Source organism: Pristiophorus japonicus, chromosome 2 (assembly GCF_044704955.1).
Source record: "Pristiophorus japonicus isolate sPriJap1 chromosome 2, sPriJap1.hap1, whole genome shotgun sequence".
In the NCBI taxonomy this organism is placed as follows: Eukaryota; Metazoa; Chordata; class Chondrichthyes; family Pristiophoridae; genus Pristiophorus; species Pristiophorus japonicus.
The window spans coordinates 171,281,212-171,301,629 of record NC_091978.1 but is presented as its reverse complement, the minus strand read 5'-3'; the positions used below and the strand labels follow the sequence as shown (position 1 = coordinate 171,301,629).

Genomic DNA, 20,418 nt, shown 5'->3' with positions numbered 1-20,418 from the left:
GACAGGTCGCTTGGCCTTCTTTCGTGCTGTAAACCATCTAACTATTAATGATCAGAAAGGCGGTTTTCTTGCTTACATTTGACCTGAAGCCATGAGTTAATGTTGAGGACTCCCCGGGCCACTTCCCCCTGACTGTATACCGATCTGCCGCTGCCCTGTCTGACAGGACATAACCGGGGATGGTGATGGAGTATTTAGGACAGTGGTTGATCGGTATAGAAACATAGTGTTATGCATCTGGACTTGTATATACTCTGTACAGCCACCAGAGGGCTTATTCCGTGGAGTCCCAAGGGATCTCATAATCCCTTGGGAGCATAGGTATTTAAGAGTGCTTCACACATTGGAGAGGCACTCTGGAGACCTGCAATAAAAGACTAAGGTCACACTTTACTTTGTGCTCACAGTGTTCAGTCTGACTCTTTCTCCATACACTACAACTGGCGACGAGATACAGAAAGCGAACCCAAAGATGTAGAGAACAGTGGGCATCCTGGAGAAATTCTCAGAGGGAAATGATTGGGAAACTTTTGTGGAGCGACTCGACCAATACTTCGTGGCCAACGAGCTAGGTGGGGAAGAGGGCACTGCCAAACGTAGAGCGATCCTCCTCACCGTCTGTGGGGCACCAACGTATGGCCTGATGAAAAATCTGCTCACTCCAGCGAAACCCACGGAGAAATCATACGACGATTTGTGCACACTGGTCCGAGAGCATTTGAACCCGAAGGAAAGCGTTCTGATGGCGAGGTACTGGTTCTACACCTACAAAAGATCTGAAGGCCAGGAAGTGGCGAGTTATGTCTCTGAGCTAAGACGCCTTGCAGGACATTGCGAATTTGAAGGACATTTGGAGCACATGCTCAGAGACTTTTTTGTACTTGGCATTGGCCACGAAACCATACTTTGCAAACTTTTGACTGTAGAGACCCCAATCTTGAGTAAGGCCATAGCCCAGGCATTCATTGCCACCAGTGACAATACTAAGTAAATCCCTCAGCACACAAGTGCTGCTACAAGTACTGCGAACAAAGTGATGTGGTTTTCGAATCATAACGGACAGGGCAGGTCACACATACCTGTAGCTACATGTCCGCAGATGTCTGAGTCCACCATCAAGGGTGATGAATGCAAGGCCACCTCCAACGAGTGCGCAGGCGAGCTGCTAGGCCTGTTAAACCTGCAAACCACCACGTTGCAGAGGAGGACAGATCCATGGAGGATCATGACGAAACAGAGCCTCTGATAGAGGAGACAGAGGTACATGGGGTGCACACATTCACCACGAATTGTCCCCCGATAATGCTGAATGTTGAACTAAATGGACTCCCGATGTCAATGGAGCTGGACACGGACGCGAGCCAATCCATCATGGGCAAAAAGACTTTGGAAAGGTTGTGGTGCAACAAGGCCTCAAGGCCCGTCTTAACTCCAATTCGTACGAAACTAAGAACTTACACGAAAGAACTGATTCCTGTAATCGGCAGTGCTACTGTAAAGGTCTCCTACGATGGAGCGGTGCACAAGCTACCACTCTGGGTGGTACTGGGCGATGGTCTCACGCTGCTCGGCAGGAGCTGACTGGGAAAGATACGATGGATCTGGGACGACATCCGAGCGCTACCGCCCGCTGATGACACTTCGTGTGCCTAGGTCTTAAACAAATTTCCTTCACTGTTCGAACCAGGCATCGGAAAATTCCAAGGAGCAAAAGTGCAGATCCACCTAATTCCGGGGGCGCGACCCATTCATCACAAGACGAGAGCAGTACCGTATATGATGAGAGAAAGGGTAGAGATTGAGCTAGACCGGCAGCAACGAGAGGGCATCATTTCACCGATCGAGTTCAGCGAGTGGGCCAGTCCTATTGTCCCAGTCCTCAAGGGAGACGGCACCGTCAGAATCTGTGGCGATTACAAAGTAACTATCAAAAATCGTTTCTCCCTGCAGGACCAATACCCACTACCAAAGGCCGACGACCTCTTTGCAACGCTGACGGGAGGAAAGACGTTCACGAAGCTGGATCTGACTTCAGCCTACATGATGCAGGAACTGGAGAAATCATCAAAGGCCCTCACCTGCATCAACACGCACAAAGGTCTTTTTGTTTATAACAGATGCCCGTTTGGAATCCGATCAGCGGCGGCGATATTCCAGAGAAACGTGGAAAGTTTACTGAAGTCGGTTCCGCACACTGTGGTCTTCCAGGACGACATCTTGGTCACAGGTCAGAACACAGTCGAGCATCTGCAGAACCTGGAGGAGGTTCTTAGTCGACTCAACCGCATGGGGCTCAGGTTAAAACGCTCGATGTGCGTTTTCCTGGCGCTTGAAGTGGAGAACCTGGGAAGGAGGATTGCGGCGGACGGCATCAGGCCCACCAACGCGAAGACGGAGGCAATCGAGAACGCACTGAGGCCACAGAACGTGACAGAGATGCGGTCGTTCCTGGGACTCTTGAACTACTTTGGTAACTTCTTACCGGGTCTCAGCACCCTGCTAGAACCACTACATGTCTTACTACGAAAAGGGGGTGAATGGGTTTGGGGCAAAAGCCAAGAAAATGCCTTTGAAAAAGCGAGAAAATTGTTATGCTCAAACAAATTGCTTCTGTTGTATGATCCATGTAAGTGTTTGGTACTAGCATGTGATGCGTCATCATATAGTGTCAGGTGTGTATTGCAACAAGCTAATGATTTCGGGAAGCTGCAACCGGTTGCTTATGCATCCAGGAGTCTGTCGAAGGCCGAGAGAGCCTACAGCTTGATTGAAAAAGAAGCATTAGCGTGTGTCTATGGGGTAAAGAAAATGCATCAATACCTGTTTGGGCTAAAATTCGAATTGGAAACTGACCATAATCCACTCATATCCCTGTTTTCCGAGAGCATAGGGATAAATACAAACGCTTCGGCTTACATCCAGAGATGGGCGCTCACATTGTCCGCATCCAACTATGCCATCCACCACAGGCCAGGCACAGAAAACTGCGCCGATGCTCTCAGTAGGCTGCCATTGCCCACCACAGGGGTGGAAATGGCGCAGCCCGCAGATCTAGCCATGGTTATGGAAGCATTTGAGAGTAAGCAATCACCCGTCACTGCCCGGCAGATCAAAACCTGGACGAGCCAGGACCCCTTATTATCTCTAGTCAAAAGCTGTGTGCTTCACGGGAGCTGGTCCAGTGTCCCAGTGGAAATGCAGGAAGAGATAAAGACATTCCAGCAGCGCAAAGATGAAATGTCTATACAGGCAGACTGCCCTCTGTGAGACAATCGAGTAGTGGTCCCCACGAAGGGCAGAGACACCTTCATCAGTGACCTCCACAGTCCCCACCCAGGCATCGTAATGATGAAAGCGATAGCCAGATCCCACGTGTGGTGGCCCGGCATCGATGCGGACTTAGAGTCCTGCGTTCACAGATGTAATACATGCTCGCAGTTAAGCAATGTATCCAGGGAGGCGCCGCTAAGTTTTTGGTCTTGGCTCTCCAAACCATGGTCTAGGGTATACGTCGACTATGCAGGCCCGTTCTTGGGTAAAATGTTCCTTGTTGCTGTAGACGCATACTCCAAGTGGATTGAATGTGAGATAATGTCGGCTAGCACGTCTGCTGCCACCACTGAAAGCCTGCGGCCATGTTTGCCACACATGGCTTACTCGATGTCCTGGTGAGCGACAACAGGCCATGTTTTACCAGTGCTGAGTTCAAAGAATTTATAACACGTAACGGGATCAAACATGTCACATCTGCCCCATTTGAACCAGCGTCCAATGGTCAGGCAGAGAGAGCAGTGCAAACCATCAAGCAAGGCTTGAAGAGGGTAACTGAAGACTCACTGTCGACTCGCTTATCCCGAGTCCTGCTTAGCTACCGCACGAGACCACACTCTGTCACTGGGATCCCACCTGCTGAACTGCTCATGAAAAGAGCACTTAAGACAAGGCACTCATTAGTTCACCCTGATCTACATGAACAGGTAGAGAGCAGGGGGCTTCAACAAAGTGCATACCATGATAGCGCAAATGTGTCACGTGAGATTGAAGTCAATGATCCTGTATTTGTATTAAATTATGGGCAAGGTCCCAAGTGGCTTCCCGGCACTATCATGGCCTAAGAGGGGAGCAGGGTGTTTCGGGTCAAACTTTCAAATGGACTCATTCACCGGAAACACTTGGACCAAATCAAACTCAGATTCACGGACTACCCTGAGCAACCCACCTTGGACCCTACCTTTTTTGATCCCCCAACACACACACCAGTGGCAACTGACACCACGGTTGACCACGAAGCAGAACTCATCATCCACAGCAGCCCTGCAGAGCCCAACACACCAGGCAGCCCAGTAAGGCCAGCTGCACAGCAGCCCAGCGAGGGCCTAACAAATGACTCAACAACACCAGCCTTCACACCGAGATGATCAACCAGGGCAAGAAGGGCCCCAGATCGACTCATATTATAAATAGTTACACTATTGACTTTGGGGGGGAATGTTGTTATGTATCTGGACTTGTTTATACTCTGTACAGCCACCAGAGGGCTCATTCCCCGGAGTCCCAAGGGATCTCATAATCCCTTGGGAACACAGGTATTTAAGAGTGCTTTACAAGTTGGAGAGGCACTCTGGAGACCTGCAATAAAAGACTACGGTCACATTTTACTTTGAGCTCAGTGTTCAGTGTCCATACACTACACATAGAAACATAGATAATAGGTGCAGGAGTAGGCCATTCGGACCTTCGAGCCTGCACCACCATTCTTTGAGGTGAAATTTCTCCTGTTGCTAATTTTAACAAAACAAAGGTCAGCATAAGTTAAAAGAGGACTTTCCTTTTTCTACTCACACTAACATCATGGGTAAAATTATTGACAAATTATTTCATCCCCTTATGAAATCGGTTTATGCAAGAATTCTGCTAATGGCACATAGGGCAATGGATCAATGTACTCTTGGGTGCTCTCCTGAGATGATATAACTGGGAATCCCAGGTAGGATCTGTGGCCCATGTTGAGTTAGTTGATCTCAGCTGGAGTGATGATGGGAGCGCTACATTTGAATCAGCACCATTGCGTAAAGGAGGAAAAAATATCAACCATGGTCCCCATTCCATGTGGACACAAAGTGAGGGTGGGATCAGGCTTGGCTGTTAGCACTTCCACAATCTGCCAATACTCACATGAAGACTGACTGCTCCGATGCGGTAATCGAGGGCTGCCATGGATAGAAAATCATTTTCCATCACTACCTCAAAAATAAGAGAAAAAAGAAAATTGGAAGAAAAAAACTTGCAACATTATGTATAAAAATGATATTTGAAATTAGCTGAGCAATCCCACTGTACCAGAACAGAAGCTGTTGTTCACTTCTTTGAGGTGACCCTTTGGCTTTAGAAAAAATAATTGTTGTAAGCTATTTACGCAGTGCAAGCTGTCACAACACTATACTCAGTAATTTGTGGGTGGCTCAACTTCCTTCATAGTTTAAGGCCCAATGTAAACTGTTTTTTCAGCTCTTAATTCCCCTTCAAATAAGCACAAAGACTGCTTCCTATTTACAGTATTGTCTGGAAGCAGTAGATTGCCTTTGGAAAATGTCAAGATTGAATGACAAATGTGCTATTCATAAAGTACTCAGCTGGTATGATATTTTTCATTCATGTTTGGATGTTGCGTAGAATCTAAAGGATGTCACTACTCAGACATTGGGCTTGATTTCATATTGCCATGTCGTATCATATCTTTCCCAGGAATATGCAATTTATATCATGCCGTAATAGAAAATCTCAGTTGAATATCTGTCTACACTGAATTTAGGTGGAATGCAAAGTTTGTGCTGGACCAATTAGGGATGAAAATGCAAATATTCTTGGAAGTTGCAAAGTCTGGGAATCATCTCCCTCAATTGCCTAATAGGTAAATGCATATATATGCCAGATTCGATCTATGGTCTGTGCGAGGTTACCTTATTTCAAATGGGGTGGTGATAGGATTGTATTTGCCTAAGTGTCCCAAAACTAGAATGGTACAAATTTAGGCAAGGGTTCTGCTCCTGCTCACTATTCTGTGATGCCTGCTGGAAAGTATGCAAATATGAAAATAAGGTGCGAACAGGATAGAAATCAGCTGTGAAATCCTTCATGGTAAAATAGCTTGCTGACAGTCATTGCGTAGGATCACCCATGTAACCAAGCTGCATCAGAATTAGTACGTTTAGAGAGGTGGAAAGAAAATTGGTGGGAAAATCAAGCATTACACCAAAATCCAATCCTGATATTGTTCGGTAATCACCATGGAACATTGATATATTTCCCCACTGACGTATGCTGAACAGACACATGTTTGCCTTTAAACTAGGGTTGTATTTCATGAAATTAGAAGGTTAATGAGTGATTTGATCACGTTTTTCAAGATACTAAGGGGAATTGATAGGATAGATAAGGATAAACTATTTCCACTAGTTGTGGAGTCTAGGACTAGGGGGTATATCTAAAAATTAGAGCCAGGCCTTCCAGGAGTAAAGTTAGGAAACACTTCTACACACAAAGGGTAGAAGAAGTTTGGAACTCCCTTCTGCAAATGGCAATTGATGCTAGGTCAATTGTTAATTTTAAATTTGAGACTGACAGATTTTTGTTAACTGAAGTTATTAAGGGATATGGGCTAAAGGAATTAATCACAGATCAGCCATGATCTCAATAAATGGTAGAACAGGCCTGAGGGGCTAAATAGCCTACTCCTATTCCTGTGTTTCTATGTAACTGCTGGATCTTTACACTAATTAGCCTGTCAACACTGGCATATAAACCAATAAATGAGCAGAGATTATGGGGCAGAAATTCACTATCTCCTTTGAAACTGTTTGGGGTGCTAATTTTTAAAAGTTTGAAAAGTTAGCGCCAGCAGTTAACGATTTCAGACTTTTGAAAAATTTGCCATTTATGCTAAATCAAGCACTGAACTTCCTTCTTGGAGTGCAATCGGCAGCAGGTGTGGCAGAGACTTCGGCAGTGTTGCATACTGGGCCGCGCAGTGCTGCATCGTTCAAAGGCTCCTTCCCTCCTTTCGATGTGTAATGACGCAAGATTAATAAATGATCTCGTAGTAACAGGAATGAGTGGTCATTATATGGTTGAATTTCAAATTCAGTTGGAGGGTGAGAAAGTTGGTTCTCAAACCAGCTTAAATAAAGGAGACTTCAAAGGTATGAGGGCAGAGTTGGCTAAAATGGACTGGGAAAATAGACTAAAGAAATGGGATGGTTGATGAGCAGTGGCAGACATTTTAGGAGATATTTCATAACTCGCAATAAAAAAATAAAAATATAAGGAAAGACTAAGAGAAGGGATAACCTTCCGTGGCTAACTAAGGAAATAAGGGAGGGTATCAACTGAAAACAAATGCATACAATGTGGCCAAGACTAATAGGAGGCCAGAGGATTGGGAATTTTTTAAAAAGCCAGCAGAGGACGACTAAAAAAATTATTCAGAGATGGAAGATAGATTATGAAAGTAAACTAGCACGAATTATAAAATACAGATAATAAGAGTTTCTACAGGTACATAAAAAGGAAAAGAGTGGCTAAAGTAATGTTGGTCCCCTGGAGGATGAGACTGGGGAATTAATAATGGAGAACAGGGAAATGGAAGAGACATTGAACAAATATTTTGTATCGGTCTTCATGGTAGAAGACACTAAACACATCCCAATAGTGGATAATCAAGGGGCTATAGGTAGGGAGGAACTTAATACAATCACTATCACTAATGAAGTAGTACTAGGTAAAATAATGGGACTAAAGGCGCTCAAGTCCCCTGGACCTGATGGCTTACATCCTAGGGTATTAAGAGAGGTGGCTGCAGAGATAGTGGATGCATTGGTTGTAATCTACCAACATTCCCTGGATTCTGGGGCATTCCCAGCAGATTGGAAAACCGCATATGTAATGCCCCTATTTATCGTCGAGCTACAGTACGCAGACAATGCCTGCGTCTGCGCACATACAGAGGCTGAACTCCAAGACATAGTCGACGTACTTACTGAAGCGTTCGAAAGCATGGGCCTTATGCTAAACATCCGTAAGACAAAGGTCCTCCACCAGTCTATCCTCGCCGCAAAGCACTGCCCCCCAGTCATCAAGATCCATGGCGCGGCCCTGGACAACGTGGACCATTTCCCATATCTCGGGTGCCTCTTATCAACAAGAGAGGCTTTGATGACGAGATTCAACACCGCCTCCAGTGTGCCAGTGCAGCCTTTGGCCGTCTGAGGAAAAGAGTGTTTGAAGACCAGACCCTCAGAACTGCCATAAAGCTCATGGTCTACAGAGCTGTAGTAATACCCACCCTCCTGTATGGCTCAGAGGCATGGACCATGTACAGCAGACACCTCAAGTCGCTGGAGAGATACCACCAATGATGTCTCCGCAAGATCCTACAAATCCCCTGGGAGGACAGACGCACCAAAATCAGCGTCCTTAGCCAGGCCAACATCCCCAGCATTGAAGCATTGACCACACTCGATCAGCTCCGCTGGGCAGGCCACATTGTTCACATGCCTAATACAAGACTCACAAAGCAAGCACTCCACATGGGATTCCTTCACGGCAAACAAGCCAAAGGTGGGCAGCGGAAACGTTACAAGAACACCCTCAAAGCCTCCCTGATAAAGTGCAACATCCCCACTGACACCTGGGAGTCCCTGGCCAGAGACCGCCCTAAGTGGAGGAAGTGCATCCGGGAGGGCGCTGAACACCTTGAGTCTCATCGCCGACAGCATGCAGAAAACAAGCACAGGCAGCAGAAAGAGCATGCGGCAAGCCAGTCCCACCCACCCTCTCCCTCAATGACTATCTGCCCCACCTGTGACAGAGTCTGTGGTTCTTGTATTGGACTGTTCAGCCACCTAAGAAACATAGAAACATAGAAAGTAGGTGCAGAAGTAGGCCATTCAGCCCTTTGAGCCTGCACCACCATTGAATATGATCATGGCTGATCATGCAACTTCAGTACCCCATTCCTGCTTTTGCTCCATACTCCTTGATCCCTTTAGTCGTAAGGGCCACATCTAACTCCCTTTTGAATATACCTAACGAACTGGCCTCAACAACTTTCTGTGGTAGAGAATTCCACAGCTCCCACAATTCTCTGAGTGAAGAAGTTTCTCCTCATCTCGGTCCTAAATGGCTCACCCCTTATCCTTCGACTGTGACCCCTGGTTCTGGACTTCTCCAACATCGGAAACATTCTTCGTGCATCTAATCTGTCCAATTCCATCAGAATTTTATATGTTTCTATGAGATCCCCTCTCATTCTTCTAAATTCCACTGAATATAAGCCTAGTCGATCCAGTCTTTCTTCATATGTCAGTCCTGCCATCCCGGGAATCAGTCTGGTGAACCTTCGCTGCACTCCCTCAATAGCAAGAATGTCCTTCCTCAGATTAGGAGACCAAAACTGCACACAATATTCAAGGTGTGGTCTCACCAAGGCCCTGTACAACTGCAGTAAAACCTCCCTGCTCCTATACTCAAATCCCCTTGCTATGAAGGCCAGCATGCCATTGGTTTCTTTACTGCCTGCTGTACCTGCATGACTACCTTCAATGACTGATGTACCATGACACCCAGGTCTCGTTGCACCTCCCCTTTTCCTAATCTGTCACCATTCAGATAATAATCTGCCTTCCTGTTTTTGCCACCAAAGTGGATAACCTCACACTTATCCACATTATACTGCATCGGCCATGCATTTGCCCATTCACCTAACCTGTCCAAGTCCCCCTGCAGCCTCCTAGCATTATTCTCACAGCTCGCACTGCCACCCAGCTTAGAGTCGTCTGCAAACTTGGAGATATTCAATTCCTTCGTCTAAATCATTAATGTTTATTGTAAATAGCTGGGGTCCCAGTACTGAACCATGTTAAGAGTGGATGCAAGTCCTCCTCGATTCCGAGGGACTGCCTATGATGATGATGATGATTTAAAAAATGAGACAGACAAAAAGCAGGAAACTATAGACCAGTTAGCCTAACATCTGTCATTGGGAAAGTGCTGGAGTCCATTATTAAGGAAGCAGTAGCGGGACATTTGGAAAAGCATGATTTAATGAAGCAGAATCTGCATGGTTTTATGAAAGGGAAATCATGTTTGACAAATTTGCTGAAGTTCTTTGAGGATGTAACGAGTAGGGTGGATAAGGGGGAACCAGTGGATGTGATGTATTTGGTTTTCCAGAAGGCATTCGATAAGGTGCCACATAAGAGGTTAATGCACAAGATAAAAGCTCACAGGTGTTCGGGTAATATATTAGCATGGATAGAGGATTGGTTAACTAACAGAAAACAGAGAGTCGGGATAAATGGATCATTTTCCGGTTGGCAAGTGGGGTGCCGCAGGGATCGGTGCTGGGTCCTCAAATATTTACAATCTATATTAATGACTAGGATGAAGGGACTGAGTGTAATGTAGACAAATTTGCTGATGATACAAAGATGGATGGGGAAGCAAATTGTGAGGAGGACACAAAAAATGTGCAAAAGGGATATAGACAGGCTAAGTGAGTGGGCAAAAATTTGGCAGATGGAGTATAATGTGGGAAAATGTGAGGTTATCCACTTTGGCAGAAATAATAGAAAAACAAATTATAATTTAAATGGAGAAAAATTGTGAAGTGCTGCAGTCCAGAGAAACCTGGGGCTCCTTGTGCATGAAACACGAAAGGTTAGTATGCAGGTACAGCAAGTAATCGGGAAGGCAAATGGAATGTTGGCCTTTATTGCAAGGGGGGTAGAGTATAAAAGCAGAGAAGTACTGCTACAACAGCATATTGGTAAGGTCACACCTGAAGTACTGCGTACAGTTTTGGTCTCCGTATTTAAGGAAAGATATAGTTGCATTGGAGGCTGTTCAGAGAAGGTTCACTAGGTTGATTCCGGAGATGAGGGGGTTGACTCATGAAGATAGGTTGAGTAGGTTGGACCAATACACATTGGAGTTCAGAAGAATGAGAGCTGATCTATTGAAACTTATAAGATAATGAGGGGGCTCAACAAGGTGGATGCAGAGAGGATATTTCCACTCATAGGAGAAACTCAAACTAGGAGACATAGAATAAGGGGCTGCCCATTTAAAACTGAGATGAGGAGAAATTTCTTTCAGAGGGTTGTAAATCTGTGGAATTCTCTATTCATTGAATATATTTAAGGTGGAGATCGACAGACTTTTGAGCGATAAGGAAATAAAGGGCCCAAATTTCGAGCTGCGCCTAGAACGGCGCAGTCCGACCTGGACGCCCGTTTTTCGCGCCACAAAGTGCGCCTAAAAAAACCCTCCAGATTCTCCAGCTCCCTGCAGGTCCTCTGGCCCTCGGCGCAGCGCAGCATGAGCTGTAGGGGGCAGAGCCAGGTCCCTGCGCTGAAAACAGTGCCGGGACCTCTGCACATCCTCGCTACTTGGGCCCAAAACTGTGTGGGAGGGGCCGAAGCACGCAGCCCCTAGACCTGGCCGAATGGCCTCACTGGGGCTGCGTGGATAAGGTTCCTCCCACGGCCAGCTCCTGCTTCCTCCCGACCCGACTCGACTCCCGCTTCCAGCCTCTGGACCGGACCGGACCCGACACTGACCTGACCCCCCGGACTGGACCCGACCCGACTCCTGCTCCCCCTCCCCCCCCGCCCCCACCTCCGGGCCGGACCTGACACCGACACCGACCCGACTCCCGCTTCCCCCCCCCACCCCCGCCTCCGGACCGGACCCAACATCGACCCCGACCCGACTCCCACTCCCCCCCCGCCCCCGGACTGGATCCGACCTGACCTCCCTCTCCCTCCCTCCCCCCGACCTGAACCGAACCGACCTCCCTCCCACCGCCCCCCCGACACGTGCTCCCCCCGGCCCGACCCAACGCCACCTACCTGTAAATCTGGTGCTGGGGATGGGCCCTGCCCGAAGTCTCGGGCCCGGCCCGTTCAGCCTCCCTCCCCCTTCTCCTTTCCCCCCCCCTTCTCCTTCCCTCCCCCAATCTCCCCCCCCAATCTCCTTTCCCCTCCCCCCATCTCCTTCCCCCCATCTCCTTCCCCCCATCTCCTTCCCCCCCCCATCTCCTTCCCCCCATCTCCTTCCCTCCCCCTTCTTCCCCCCTCCCCCTTCTCCCCCTTCCCTCCCCCATCCCTCCCCCTTCTCTCTCATCCCTCCCCCTTCTCCCCCATCCCTCCCCCTCTCCCCCATCCCTCCCCCTTCTCCCCCATCCCTCCCCCTCTCCCCATCCCTTCCCCTTCCTTCCCTCTGCTATCCCCCTCTCTCCCTCTACCCCCCTCCTCCCCTCCCCTCGCTGTCAGAAACACAGACACTGACAGACAGAGAATGAGAGACACACACAGACAGACAGAGAGATAGAGACACACTGGGGGGGGGGGGGGGGCATCCCAGCACGCTGTTGGAGGGCTCCCGGTGCTGCAGTCGGTAAGTAGAAAATGTTTTATTTATTGATGTTTAAAAAATATATATATTTCTTAATTTTTTTTGATTGATTTATTGGTTGATTTATTGATGTATTTATCATTTATTATTGATGATGGCTCTTTATTTGTAAAACTGAAGTGTTTAATGTTTGTAAACTTCCCTTTAAACCCCCTCCCATTCCCTACGCCTGATTTGTAACCTACGCCTGATTTTCTAAAGTGTGGACAAGGTTTTTTCGAGCGTACAAAAATCTTCACTTACTCCATTCTAAGTTAGTTTGGAGTAAGTTTTCACTGATGAAACTTTGAAAACAGGCGTAAGTGGCCGGACACGCCCCCTTTTGAAAAAAAAATTCTGTTCCAACGTGAAACTGTTCAAACTGACTAGAACTGGAGCAAACTAAATGACGAGAATTCCGATTTCTAAGATACTCCGTTCTACACCAGTTGCTCCTAAAAATCAGGAGCAAATCATGTGGAAACTTAGGGCCATTGGGTTATGGGGAACGGGCAGGGAAGTGGAGCTGAGTCCATGATCAGATCAGCCATGATTTTATTGAATGGTAGAGCAGGCTTGAGGGGCCAAATGGCCTACTCCTGCTCCTATTTCTTGTTCTTATGTTATTAAAGGGAAGGGGCATCGTTGCAGGCTCTGCAATATAAAAGGTACCTACGTGGACCACCAAAGCAGCCACGATCCCGCGCGATCAGCCGGCATTCAACCAGAGTGCCGGGCTGATCGATTGCAGGCAGGAATCCGCAAAAAAAACTGGAACAATAAAGGTAAGTTTTTTTTTTTACTTACCTCAGCCACCTCACCTTTTATCATCGCCCCTGAAGCAGCCAGTGCCCAGTGCACACCTCCTGCAGCTGTCAGTGTTTTCGACTGGCATTGCTGCAGGGGGCGGAAGTCAATTTCAGTTCTGGGGCGCTACCGGGGCGATGTGCACGGCGATGATGTCACGATCTCCGGGTGAAGGGGATTGTGGCGCAGCGTCGAATATGGCGGGGGTCGATGTCAGCGCACGCCCAGTCATAAAGCCATCCAGGGGTACTTACATGAGGCACAAAGGCACCCAAATTTGTCCCCTGAATGTCTTCTGTCCAACTTGCTAAGCAACTAACAAAAAAAAAATTGGTGGCCACCTATCATAATGTCAGCCAGTCGTATTATGGGATGAGAAAAATGGCAGCAGACATGTAAAAACGGCCAAAATGTTTTGCTGTACGTGTTAAATTCCTGATTTGTGTTTTCCAGTAAAGGACAATCAATCTTAAGCCTGTAGTGATCCAAATAGGTCAGCATATGGTTATTTGAGAAATATTCCACAATGTTTGAATTAAGTCACTTTGGGTTTCAGATTTAGTTCACATCACATCCCTGACAGGCATCTCAGAAAAACAAATCTCAAATACTCTTGCACCTAAAATTGACAATGAGAAACTAAATGTGCCTTTTATAGAAATGTTTATCTCAGAAGAAGTGACCATAAGTCTTAAACCCAGTGTGTGTCCTTAGTGTATGAAAAAAATACACTGCACATTTCAAAATGACATACATCAAGATGTTACGCATATGAAAAGAGGTGGGATATCTTCAAATCATAGCAAACGGACTGTTAGGAAAAATCACCACTCAAAATCAGCAAGCCCTCCAAAACAAACAATTAAATTCCTGCCAATTAGAAACTAGCAACTGGCACAGAATGAATCAATAAAATCACTCTATAAACATTCCTATAAAATGCCTGCAAGAAGAATCAGGGACTATTTCCATTCGAGCAAAGAAGATGAAAGGAGAGTTAATAGAATTTTTTAACTGGTCTATCAGAGAGCTGATATGATGGGCTGAATGATGTAATTCTGTGACGTAAAGTTCTATGGCTCTGGGGCCTCCTTTCACTGAGGCCAGATTTCTTCAGACCCAATCATTGGAAATTTAACTTGGGCCTTTGGTGTTCGGGTTTATGAACATGTGAATGTATGACAATGATGAGCAGGAAAAAACAACCTGCTCCTTCATGCCCACTTGAAGTCAATAGAAATGAAAATCTATTGTATAACGGGCAGCTAAATCGACATCACCTGTTTTACAGTATCACCTGAAGTCAAAATTACCCCCTGGGAGTGAGATTTCACTTGTAAAAAGCCTTTGGCCCTGATATCTATGGGGAGGGTGAGGCCAAAAACAGCCAAAAAACCCGGTAAGGCTGGGGTCAGGGAGGTCCTGCTGATTGTCATGGAAAGGCCTCATTTGCATCTTGTAGCTCTGCCTTCTTCCCAGCAGCTGGCCAGATAGACAGCCTGGCCAACGTGGGAATGTACACTAACAGCAGGAGGCTGCAGCAGGTGACCCTTAGCAACGGTCCCCGGCAATCGGGATTGGGAGAAGATCTGCTGCCTCCATTTCAGGAAACCCATGCAACATTAGTTCATTTCAAATTGGACACCAAATTGCACTGTAGGAGCTCGATTTAAATCTGTCAAAATGCGTTCACGCCTCTCCACGGCCTTACACTTGGACACCCTGATATTGCTTCCGTCAAAATGGCGGCGGGCGTGGATTAGGCAAATATCATATTTTAATCCCTCCTTCGACCCTCTCCTGCACATTGTTTGCGGGGGGTGTTAATATTGAAGCTTCCGTGTCCATTAATCCAGGAGGTGCTTACAGGTCTTCCCTACTTGAAGAATGGTAACCTGGTATACCACCTTTCAGTTATAGTTTGTTCATGGAATGACCTTTTTGGTTAATTATATATTTATGTATGAGGTAACACAATTTATGCCTTTTTGATTAAATATTTCCCTCCAAATATTCCTATCTGTGCTCCTTGTGAATATATAATGAACAGAATCTAAATATATACCAGAATGCCTTAAATATTAACGAGGAAAAGGTATTTCACATTATATGTTGCTGAAGCGCAAAAGTGCTACTGCACTTACTCTAAAATACAAAACTTTGCTGAAAGCAGATAAGACATTGATAATAGAATTTACATCAATGATTTATACATCAATGTAGGGAGCATGATTTGAAGCTTGCAGATGATAGAAAAATTGGCCGTGTGGTTAAAAAAGGAAGAAGAAAGCTGTAGACTGCAGGAAGATATCAATGGACTGGTCAGGTGGGTAGAAAAGTGACAAAGGTGATATAACGGGAAGAAACTTAACACAATCACAATCACTAAAGAGGTGGTACTCAGTAAGATAATGGGACTAAAGGCAGATAAATCCCCTGGACCTGATGGCTTGCATCCTAGGGTCTTAAGAGAAGTAGTGGCAGGGATTGTGGATGCACTGGTTGTAATTTACCAAAGTTCCCTGGATTCTGGGGAGGTCCCAGCAGATTGGAAAATTTCAAATATAATGCCCCTATTCAAAAAAGGAGGAAGACAAAAAGCAGGAAACTATAGACCAGTTAGTCTAACATCTGTGGTTGGGAAAATGTTGGAGTCCATTATTAAAGAAGCAGTAGCAGGACATTTGGATAAGCAAAATTCGGTCAGGCAGATTCAGCATGGATTTATGAAGGGGAAGTCATGTTTGACAAATTTGCTGGAGTTCTTTCAGGATGTCACGAACAGGGTGGATAAAGGGGAATCAGTGGATGTGGTGTATTTGGACTTCCAGAATGCATTTGACAAGGTGCCACATAAAAGATTACTGCACAAGATAAAAGTTCACGGGGTTGGGGTAATATATTAGCATGGATAGAGGATTGGCTAACTAACAGAGAACAGAGAGCTGGGATAAATGGTTCATTCTCTGGTTGGCAACCAGTAACTAGTGGGGTGCCGCAGGGATCAGTGCTGGGACTCCAACTATTTACAATCTACATTAACGACTTGGAAGAAGGGACTGAGTGTAATGTAGCCAATTTTGCTGACGATACAAAGATGGGAGGAAAAGCAATGTGTGAGGAGAACACAAAAAATCTGCAAAAGGACATAGACAGGCTAAGTGAGTGGGCAAAAATTTGGCAGATAAAGTATAATGTTGGAAAGTGTGAGGTCATGCACTTTGGCAGATCAAAGAGCAAATTATTATTCAAATGGAGAAAGATTGCAAAGTGGGACCTGGGGGTACTTGTGCATGAAACACAAAAGGATAGTTGCAGGTACAGCAAGTGATCAGGAAGGCCAATGGAATCTTGGTCTTTATTGCAAAGGGGATGGAGTATAAAAGTAGGGAAGTCTTGCTACAGCTACACAAGGTATTGGTGAGGTCACACCTGGAATACTGCGTGCAGTTTTTGTTTCCATATTTACAAAAGGATATACTTGCTTTGGAGGCAGTTCAGAGAAGGTTCACTAGGTTGATTCTGGGGATGAGGGGATTGACTTATGAGGAAAGCTTGAGTAGGTTGGGCCTCTACTCATTGGAATTCAGAAGAATGAGAGGTGATCTTATTGAAATGTTTAAGATTATGAGGGGGTTTGACGAGGTGGATGCAGAGAGGATGTTTCCACAGATGGGGGAGACTAGAACTAGAGGACATGATCTTAGAATAAGGGCCGCCCATTTAAAACAGAGATGAGGAGGAATTTCTTCTCTCAGAGGGTTGTAAATCTGTGGAATTCACTTCCTCAGAGAGCTGTGGAAGCTGGGACATTGAATAAATTTAAGACAGAAATAGACAGTTTCTTAAACAATCAGGGGATAAGGGGTTATGGGGAGCGGCGGGCAAGTGGAGCTGAGTCCACGGCCAGATCAGCCATGATCTTATTGAATGGCGGAACAGGCTCGAGGGGTTGTATGGCCTACTCCTGTTCCTATTTCTTATGTTCTTATGTAAATGGAATTCAATCTGGAGAAGTGTGAGGTAATGCATTTGGAGAGGGCTAACAAGGCAAGGGAATACACAATAAATGGTAAGATACTGAGAAATGTAGAGGAATAGAGGGACCTTGGAGTGCATGTCCACAGATCCCTGAAGGTAGCAGGATAGGAAGATAAGGTGGTTAGGAAGGCATGCATGATACTTTCCTTTATTAGCTGAGGCATAGAATATAAGTGAAGGGAGGTTATGCTTGAACTGTATAAAACACGAGTTAGGCCACGGCTAGAGTACTGCGTTCAGTTCTGCTCATCACATTACAGCAAAGATGTGATTGCACTAGAGAGGGTGCAGAGAAGATTTACGAGGATGTTGCTAGGACTGGAAAATTTTAGTTATTAAGAAATATTGGATATGCTTGGGTTGTTTTCTTTGGAACAGAGGAAGTTGAGGGGAGACTTAGTTGAGGTGTATAAAATGATGAGAGGCCTAAATAGAGTGGATAGGATTGACCTGTTTCCCCGAGCAGAAAGGTCCCTAACCAGGGGGCATGGATTTAAAGTAATTGGTCGGAGGATTAGAGGGCAGTTGAGGAGAACTTTTTTAACCAGAGGGTGGTGTGAGTCTGGAACTGACTGACTGAAAGGGTGGTAGAGGCAGAAATGCTCATCACATTTAACAAGTACTTGGATATGCACTTGAAATGCCGTAACCTACAAGGCTACGGATCAAGAGCTGGAAAGTGGGATTAGGCTGGATAGCTCTTTTTCAGCTGGCAGAGACACGATGGGTCGAATGGCCTCCATCTTTGCTGTAAATTTCTATGATTCTATGATAACCTTCTGGGCTATGTTAGTATTCATAAGATTAACTGCACCATAGTAGTAGAAATAATGCAGCTAATCACTTGCTACAGAGTCTTAAATACAGCTGCATTCATTGACTGTCAGAAAATTAGAATAGCACTGCTTCTAAAGTTTAGATTTTCAAGTGTACAATCATTATTCATTCAATATTTTATTGATAAAATTGCATTAAAAGAAAAACAACCCAAACTTGATAGTACATACATTGGCCCCAAGTTTCCACATGATTTGCTCCTGATTTTTAGGAGCAACTTGTGTAGAACGGAGTATCTTAGAAATCGGAATTCTCCACATTTAGTTTTCTGCAGTTCTAGTCAGGTAGAACAGTTACACTTTGGAACAGAATTTGTTTTTCAAAAGGGGGGGTGTCCGGCCACTGACGCCTGATTTGAAAGTTTCCACAGTGAAAACGTACTCCAAACTAACTTAGAATGGAGCAAGTGAAGATTTTTGTACGCTTGAAAAAACCTTGTCTACACTTTAAAAAATCAGGCGTAGGTTACAAATTAGGCGTCGGGAACGAGGTGGGGGGGGGGGGGGGGGAAGGGAAGTCATTAAATTCTACAATCAATCCTTAGTTATACTTATACAAATAATATACAAATAAATCCAACCTGAATAAAAATTTATAAGCAAAGAAAAGATTAAATAAACCATGTTCCTACCTGTGTGAAAGTGCTTCAGGCAGGCCTTTCAGGCAGCGGTGTGGCGTCAGTGTCTCGACGGCAGCGGCAGGCAGCAAGCAGCCTTCGAGCTGAGCTGCAGTGCTTGAGGCAGGCCTTCATTCCCCGCGAAGATGCAGCACCCGGACGGACTTGAGGCCATTCGGCCATGGGATTGCAGCGGCGTCAGTGGCTGGCCGGGAGCCGAAGAATGAACACAGGACACACGCAGCTCATTAAGGTTCTTGAGCCCATTCGGCCACGCTTTAGGGGCGGCGTCAGTGGCTGGCCGGCAGCCAAGGATACAGCAGCAGCCTTCGAGCTGTGAGGGGGACTGAGGCCATTTGGACAGGGAGAGGCAGCCACATAGACAGTTTTATATTTAAATTTGCAGAATGGGTGCTGCATTGTCAACACCACATATTATGCAATGGTTTGATCCATTGCAAAGTTGAATTGGCACTCTTATTTCTCCAAACACACAGTCCTTAATTTGCAGGCACCGGTTCTGCAAGTTTAGCAGTGAAAAGCTGAACTCACTGATTTCAGCAGGTGATTTATTCAGCAGTGCTGCTAAAAGCACTCCCTCACGCACAGAAATATCAAGAAAATTAAAATACAAGCCTTTGCAGGGGTCCAAGAAACAAATCTTCACTTTTTCTGCAGCACTTTTAAAAATGGCCGAGTGCCAATGTTTACTTCAGACTGCGCGTGCGCGAACGCTCCAACGCGCACGCGCAGGGTTGCCGGCACCAAGAAGCCTCATTTAAATTGTACCCGCCCCCTCCTATTTACAAAATCAGCGCGAGTGGTAGGCTCCGCCCCCTGTGCGCCGCGCCAAGCAGACATCGAGATCCAAGGAGCTCGAGAATACCGCACTTTTTTTCTGGCGCCGTTTTCGGCGCGAAAAACAGGCGCCCAGCTCTGAGGGGCGCCTTTTTCACCGTGTGTGGAAACTTGGGGCCATAGAGTTACGTAGAATGTACAGCACAGAAACAGACCATTCGACCCAACTAGTCCATGCTCCCCACGATTCTCCTCCCACCCCTCTTCATCTCACCCATATGTGCTTATCTAGCTTCCTCTTAAACACATCTATGCTATTTGCCTCAATCAGTCCATGTGGTAGGGAGTTCCGCATTCTCACTACACTCTGAGTAAAGAGGTTTTTCCTGAATTCCTTATTGGGTTTATTAGAGACTATTTTATACCTGAACTCCAGCTGCAAGGTGACAATCCAGACAGAGGAAGAAGAAGGAAGATAACATTTACTGAAAGAGAAATAAAGTTTAAAAAAAAATAAGTGTGTATGGTCAGTTGGTGGAATAAAAGCAGTATGAATATAATTTTCCCTGGAAAAAATACTGTAGGTTCAAATTTGAATAAATCATGTGGCCAACAAATCATCATTAACAAGACAGTTTTGTAACATTGCATTTATTAACTAACAATGTTGTCTCTTTTGTTTATTCAGGGTACCAGAGTACAGCAGGAAAATGAAAAATGTAAGTGTCTTTTATCACTGTATTTTTATGGATTACTTGTATAAAAACATGAGGAAAAACTTCATTTTTGATTTTGTGCCACAAATCGATGGCAATGTAATTGCAAGTCATGATGTTGCTCTGATGTATCCCTTATTTTATATACAT

The 20,418-nt window shown here is 45.7% G+C and overlaps 1 protein-coding gene across 5 annotated transcripts in view; it reads left to right on the top strand.

The window, feature by feature from the left end:
* LOC139242191 (LIM and calponin homology domains-containing protein 1-like) overlaps positions 1-20,418 on the top strand; it is a 570,211-nt gene that overhangs the window by 385,912 nt on the left and 163,881 nt on the right. For all 5 annotated transcript variants that reach the window (XM_070870287.1, XM_070870279.1, XM_070870273.1 and 2 more), the window contains exon 5: positions 20,241-20,271. In XM_070870287.1, coding sequence (XP_070726388.1) covers positions 20,241-20,271 — 31 coding nt within the window. The remainder of the gene's footprint in view (positions 1-20,240; positions 20,272-20,418) is intronic.